General features: G+C 42.3%; 1 protein-coding gene across 1 annotated transcript in view; it reads right to left on the bottom strand.

Moving 5' to 3' along the window:
• The window catches only part of LOC119598935 (vitellogenin-like), a gene marked incomplete in the record, with an annotated part of 16,272 nt that overhangs the window by 2,217 nt on the left and 6,555 nt on the right, over positions 1 to 7,500 (bottom strand). Inside the window, 10 exon segments of the mRNA XM_037948645.1 lie at positions 28 to 549; positions 658 to 1,338; positions 1,434 to 1,812; positions 2,009 to 2,610; positions 2,796 to 2,959; positions 3,070 to 3,357; positions 3,539 to 3,671; positions 3,673 to 5,285; positions 5,406 to 5,553; positions 5,655 to 6,746. Coding sequence (XP_037804573.1) covers positions 28 to 549; positions 658 to 1,338; positions 1,434 to 1,812; positions 2,009 to 2,610; positions 2,796 to 2,959; positions 3,070 to 3,357; positions 3,539 to 3,671; positions 3,673 to 5,285; positions 5,406 to 5,553; positions 5,655 to 6,746 — 5,622 coding nt within the window.

Here is a 7,500-nt window from a genome sequence, read left to right as displayed (position 1 = left end):
ACAACTAAACCTCTTTGATGCACTAACCATTATCATTTGTGCTTCCTCATGTTTGTAGGCCAATTCAGCTCTGACTATTGTGGGTGAAGTCAGCCTTACAGCAGCAAGAGCAACATGTTGAAGCTCCTCCCCAGCTGATGTGTAGAGACCAAACTCAGCAGTGTCGGGGAACTGGAGGCCAAACCTAGCGGTGTATTTCTTCTCACCACCGTGTCTCATTGTGGTCACCTCAACAAAGGCAGGCTTGCACATTTTGGAGAAAACATTGTATTTTCCAAATTCAGGTGCATACATGATGGCCTTCATGTTGACGCCATTGCAAGTAGCTCCGCCCTCGGGCTCTATCACTCCAGAGAATTCAAAGACTGGATGTTTTTCCAGATGCACTGTCAGTGCAACTGCTGCATTTTGTGCAGATGTCTTGTCATATTTTGCAGAAATGACGAAGCTTGGAGCTGCAGCTGGTGTCTTTTGGACTTTCATTTCAAAACCACATGTGTCGAAAGAATTAGCAGCAGTGATGGTTACTTTGGGGTTCACTCTCAGCATCTGTAAAACAAGTATTGAAGTAATTCAGTTGCAATAACCTTTATTAAAGACCAATATTTTGTAGAAGACACAGAAAAATATGAAACGAGAAAATAGGATTTGTCTTACTCTGCCAGTCAAGATGATTTCGGTCCTGAATGCGTTTTCTGTAGTTCGCTGTGTCTCCACTGTGCCTGTTAGTTTATCCTGTTCTTCTGGGAAAATATCTAGTTCAACAGTTCCCTTAAATGTTTCTTCATTAGCCGTGTACTGAATTGCAGCAAGAATGGGTTTGGGAAGGGTAGGGTGGTTTGCTCTGGCCTCCCACTTGGATGTGCGTCCACCCCAACTTTCCTCATGCTTGAGCTTGTATCCAACTTCATATTTAGCATCAGTCTTACCCTTATTGGGTGAGAATGTTATCCGAGACTCTGAGGGAGATAACTTAACCTTGCCTTGCATTGTGCGGGATGGTATCTTCACCATCATGGTGTAAGATGTAGGTGTTGGCTTTGAGAAACGATACTGATATGATGACCTTTCAATCCCGCCTTCATACAGGCTGAAAGCTTCTTCCTGGAAAGTAGCCATTGCACGGACAGTTTTAAGAATTCGAACCACTGCTTTCATATCCAAAGCAGCTTCAATATCTTCAATACCTCCTTCAGGAGTCATTTTCAGATTCCACTCGAAAACAGTAGCAGGAGCACTTCCTTCCATTTTGCATACACCAGTGTAAGAACCTTCTGCATTGTGAATTGTAAAAACTGCCATGAAGGGATCTCTTAAAACTGGGGCTTCAACAGCAACCTGTAAGATAGTTGGCTTTGAGTAATGTATTATTTTACAAGTAAATAGCAAGAGAAAAGCAAACAAACTGAAAGTGAAGCAGCCCTTTGCCTTACCGTAGCCGTTACAGTGTGCTCCTCATTTGTCTTCTGATGCTTAAAGAAACTTTCAATTTTAGTTTCTCCTTCAGGTGTTGAGCAGATAATTTTGGTCTCAAAAGTATAGCTGAGTGGACCACTGAGCTTCGCTGAACCAAACTCACTAATAAGTTTGTACTCCTTTTCTTTCAGACTGTTGAACCTAAAAGTGGTGGTTACTTTTGTGTTTGCTTCTTCATGTTCAATATTAACGAGAGCATCCAATGCTACAGTTCTCTGGGTGGGTGTAGTCACAGTCATCCTGAATCCAGTTTCTCCATTGGTTTTCATGAGAAGAGATATGGCAGTAAGTTCCAACTTGATATGGTAAGGCTGTCCACTGAAGACAATGTTCCCACTGAAAATATGAAACATAGATAGTTATGATAAATGATGATGCAAGTATTCCAATCTCACTTCTGTTTTTGGTAGTAGCAATTGATAAAAAAGATGAATATCATTTCATTCCCATTGCAAAATAATTATAATAATGACAAACAATATTATAATAACATAATTTGTATGGTCACTTGTATGGTCATCAGCAAACTTACTGGATCTCAGCATGTCCAGGGTTAGTGGGACTGCTTATCAAAGTTGCATCAACTGTCAACTTCTTCCTGGCATCATTATCAGCATCCCAGAAAAAGTTTACATTTGCCTTTTTCTCAGTAATGTTGACATCTATAGAACCTTTAACTCGACGATGGAGAGGAGTCTTAGGTAGAACTATGTTGTTGAAATTGACATGAATAAGTTCTTCGGTAATGACAGCACTGATCTTATAATCGATGAGGGTAACAAGGACGACCCCTGCATCAACAGTAGTCTTCTGGGGACTCTCTCGCACCATCTTCCATTCAACGCCAAACACCGGCTCCTCACGGCCTTTGAGTTCCATGACAAAAACTTGTTTCTTGTTGCCAAATATGATATTGATGCCAATGATATAGGGTTCACTGGTCACTTCAGTAATCTTCATATCAGTCTGCAGCTTGATAGCATTGTTTGTGAACTTTGCCACAATCGGGCCATTTGCATGAAGGAGTATCTGTTGTCCATACTTGATTGCTGATTCCAGCATGTAACGACCTTCCCCAGTGCCTTCAATTTTATTTTCCATCTTGATTTTCCTGATGTATCCAGGAATCTCCAACTGAAACAGAATACATTTACATACTAAGACTGTCAGCATATCATTTCGTTCATTAAAATCGGAAAATCAATCTTTTCATTCATTGTAATTAAACCTGCCATGAATTATTCAGAATAAGTTACTCCATACATTCATTCTCCTTAGAGAATAAAAACGTAATGTGATCTTAGGGTGACCAAACTTACCATGAATTTGGTGTTGTGTTCTCGTCCTAGATTAATGTACTTTGCCTCTAATGCAACAACCTTCCCTGAACTCCTCGAATCCATCAATTCAAACGACACTCCCATTTTATCAGTGTGATAGATCACATCATAAGCTATTTTGTAAGATGCACTTCCGATACCAACTGAAAAAAATAATGATAAAATCAATTCAGGTTTTTCTGCATTACAGCATTCCCTTTCCAAAATAAATATATATTTTTCAAACAAAATAGAAGAATTAAAGCGAAATTACCTTTAGCTTCATTCCTGATGATGATATTTTCAAGAAGTCTTCCTTCGATTTTGTGAGAAGCCTCTATAGACATAACTTCCCTTCTTCCCTTTGTGATCCTGAAGGCGGAGAGGTGCTCGCGGGTCTCACCCGTTACTTGGTTTCCGCGCACGTATGACGCCAATTTCCAATTTCCATAAGCAGCATTAATTTCCATCTTGTGCAGGTTTACTGGTAGAGCCACAGGGAATCTTGGAATGTGCCTCAACTGCATAAGAGCAGGGGTGATTATCTTAAAATCAGCAGCAACTGAAAGAAGAAACATGAATTATAATTTGTATATTGCTTACCATCATTATAAATCTATACTTCAATGAATTCTGATTAAGTAATGTATGTGAGTATGACTGATTGAGTGAATATAGGTTTTGATAATTATGTATGTGTGTACTTCATCACTTGCAAATGCTGTATGGCATTATAAACTTACCATTAATGTTCAAGGTGAGGTACTCAGCTAGAGCATTCTTAGTCCTGCAAATTACTTCCAAATTTACATCAGAGCCGGCAGCCTTCTTGAAAAGTTTAGTCTCCAAAACAAGCAATTCTGGGGTGAAATTTTTTCCTACGACCGCTGAACACCTTCACTTCATATTCTTCATCAGCAACATCACCTTTGATGGTAACGTCCATCTTGATTCCACGAGACAGATCAATCTGCTCAGTCTTGAACTGCATGAATGTCTCAAGAGTCTTAAATCCTTCTCTGGTAGTTAGAGTGGTCCAGATTCCTGTATTGACTGTAGATGACTCTAATTTAGCTAAAACGACGGTGGACTCAACTTCCTTCTTATAGGACAAGGTCACTTCAGCTTGCCGTGGTGTTGTGGCACCAGCTGCTTTGGCATTCACTTTGATGACCTTATAATCAAAACTGTTTCTGATAGAAGCAGACACAGCATAACCTGTCATAGAGGGATCAGCCTTCTCCATATAAACTTTAGCAACAGCTGGTTCTCCAAGGGGCAAAACAGTATTGTGGAAAATGTCTGGAATATTGACTGCATAGCACGTCTTAAGACCAAGCATAGGCTCAAGAACATCAATGCATGACTCATGCCTGATCCGTGCATCTCTCATAGAGGAAGGAGTAAGCTTCATCTGCCTCTGCCCAACAGTCTTGACGAGGAATGTTTCAGCTCTCACATTAAGGATTTCCATTTTCTCAGGGATTTCCAGTTCAATCTCAATTTTCTTCCCTTCTGCAGTCCTTATTTTCACGGCAGCTCCGTTGGCAGTTGAAATAGTGCTCTCCATTTCGATTCCTACCTTACTAAGATGATTGTCAAAGCCAGCAAATCCAGAGACATGTACAGAAAGGCTTGGCAAGAGCTTCATGTGCGTGTCTAGATTGCCTAGATCGGCAAGAATTTCAGCGATGTTTAATTTACCTTCGACCGTAATGCCAGCAACCGCAGTCCCATCTAATTTCAGTTTTAGTGGTGAGCCCTGAATAGTTGGCAGCGAATAATCTAAGAAGAGTTGAGCAGTTCTTGCTGTGTTCAGGTTTAGGTTCTTCATTTGTTCGAAGGAAGCTTCAAAGTAAGAGAAGAAAGTTTCAATAAGCCTATCAGCTGTTTCTCCTTTGAATATTTCACCAACATTTCCATAGACAACTTCTTGTCCCATGAATCGAGCAAACACCTCAGCACGGGTGCCTTCGGAGTTCCTTTCACCATAGAGTTTGTTGAAGAAGTTAGAAATAGTATCAAAGTCAATGGATCTCCTTGACCTTAGTGTATGCTTAATCTGATTCATGATCTTGCTTCCTTTTGCTTTAGCAAATCCAGTGATGTCTTCCAGAATTTTTCCAAACGAAGTTGTGTGAAGGTAACCTTCAGAGCCAAACAGTTCTTCGATGATGGGATCCATTCCTTCAAAGCGTGCACCAATTTCGCCAAGATCCATATGAGTCTCATCTACATCTGCTTTTAGGTTGAAGTTAACAGCACGAGGAATGAAAGAGCCTGGAGCATAAATGATGTTAGACTCAACAGCACCACCCATGCCGAAGGAAGGAGAATGATAAGCCATTTCCACATTGCGGGAGAATTTTCTGAAGTCGCTCTCGAAATCGGTAGGAATCACAAAGTTTGTCAGGAGGTATCTGAGGTGTTCTTTGGTGGGGCACGTAGATTCCTGGATGTTCAGCAAGTGACCAAGAATAAATCCACGAACTGAAATGTAAGTTCAATATAATCATCTGCAATATTAGTGATAATGAAAGTAAATACAAATCTGTTTAGCTAAGCATGATGTTGATGACATCTGTAAGGACTATGGAGTAAAATACTGACCTTGAGTATTCTCTTCCACTGAGATCTTTTCAAAGATTTCCTCTAGATCTTCCATTTCTGCACATCTAATGGCAGCGAGATACGATGCAATACGGACTTCGGTTCCAAAGGCTGGTCTGACAGCAATACTAACTAGTTTCTCTACTGCCTGAAATATTCAATTCATATTTAGTCATATTTAACAATCAGCAGTATTAGGAATATAGGGTTCATAGTGTTGGTTACTATCAGAAAAAGTAATTAACTTACTGGACGATAACACTTGGTTTGTCTGAAAACGTGTGCAGCTGCTACACGAATGCTAGTTTCTGCTCCCTCTTGTTCAATGCAGGCAACTGCTGCTCTTGTTACTGCAGGTGTAATAACTCCCATGTTGCCTAGTGCTTTAAGCGTTGCGAGGGCGTCTTTCTCGACTTCTTCACCGGCAGAAGGAGAGCATTGTCTTTGGACTTTGGCGGCCAGGATCTCAGCAATTTCCTTGACTGGAGCTGTCTGGTTGCAATGGGGAGTGTGACGGCAATAGTTGTTAACCATGGTGGCAGCAGCCAGAGCCACGGAAGGCACAGGTCGGGGGCTCTCAAACAAGGGTTTCAGGGCCTCCACAGCTTCAATGTTGGGTCGTGGTGTGAGGTAAAGAGCAGCTGTGTACAGAGCAAGACGTCCTCCTGTTGCTCGTCCACTTTCTATTTCCTGGACCATGACCTTGACAGCACCAGACTCGTGGACGAAGGCAATGGCATCCAGGAAGATGCTCTCTAACCTGGCAGAGTTGCCACAGTAACGTCCTCCCCGCACTTTCTCTGCAGTTGCTTCAACTACGGACACAGGAACACGTCGTAACAGATGGAGGGCTTTGGCAACCAGTGCAGCAGCATCAGTCTCAACAGTCTCCATAGTCTTCTGGCAGATCTGCTTCATGACCTCATCCACCTCAGCTGCCAATTCTGGTTCCTTCACCATTTCATGGTTGTACAAGAGGCTTTCAATGTGGAATTCACCTCGAGGGATGGCACTGATGGCGGAAGCATCGCTGGACTCTGAGATGAAGCGAAGTGTTGACTCTTGGTTGGCCTCCACATACTTGTAGATTCCAAAGGCAGGTCGAACAATGTTCTTGTCCTGACACATGATGGCGGTGTAAATGCCATTGGTGATCTCCTGCTTGCACTCTGACCTGGACTCTTCGATTGGCAGGGGAGCCTTCAGCCAAGGGACAGGTGTTTCCGCAGGTGTTGGGAAGCGTTCTTGGCATTGGCGGTGGTTCTTCTCCTTGACAACAATGACCTTTTCTCCTTCGGTCTCAATCTCATACTTCGTTGGGCACTTTCCTACAACATCCGTCTGTTGGAACACAAGTATTTGGGTAAAAATGTCTCAAAAACTTAATTTAGTGAACTCGGTAACGATATATTAATGTATACCCAAAATATCAGACGAAAGTTAAAAAGTCGGAAACAAACCTCAGTTACTGTCATCCCTGAGCTGCCAGCAGAGAGAGAAGGAATGGCGTTCTGGAAAGCCGAAGCAACACCCTTCTTGAGGTTGATGGCCCATGGTTCATCCTCAGGGTGGGTGCACACATGTTGCACCCTCCCGTCGACAACAGCCACCACCAGTGGATATCTCTCCAGTGTCCTGGCAGCACTGGGACCTTAAAAGTTAAGTTTCTGGGTTCAAATTTATATTTCCCATACACTACTGTCTTGTGACCCCTGTACATTTTTCACTATGTGAATGTGTTCATTGTATTTGTTTATATAAAATAAAAGTGAAAGAGAATCCCATTTCATTATTTAATCCGTTTTTTTCAGATAGGTGTGATCATATTAGAGTATGGCCATGACAGGGTGCTATTATTTACCTGGTGCACCATCCATCTTCATGTTTTTGAAGGATACGGCCACGTCACAAGGGCTGATCCAAGTGAGATCGACTCCCGCTGCCCACTCAATCTCAGAGTTGCCGTCTTCCACACCCGTCAGCTGGACTCTGGACTTGCCGGAGTAGGCGTAGGTGTAGGTTTTCTCGGGTTGGTAGGCCAGCTTGGGGGATCCGGTGATAGGGCATTCGGTGGAACATCTCGGCACGTCTGATG

The sequence above is a fragment of the Penaeus monodon genome, chromosome 42 (assembly GCF_015228065.2).
Source record: "Penaeus monodon isolate SGIC_2016 chromosome 42, NSTDA_Pmon_1, whole genome shotgun sequence".
NCBI classification, from domain to species: Eukaryota; Metazoa; Arthropoda; class Malacostraca; order Decapoda; family Penaeidae; genus Penaeus; species Penaeus monodon.
Note: the sequence above shows the minus strand (reverse complement) of the source record. Positions and strands in the feature narration are given on the sequence as shown.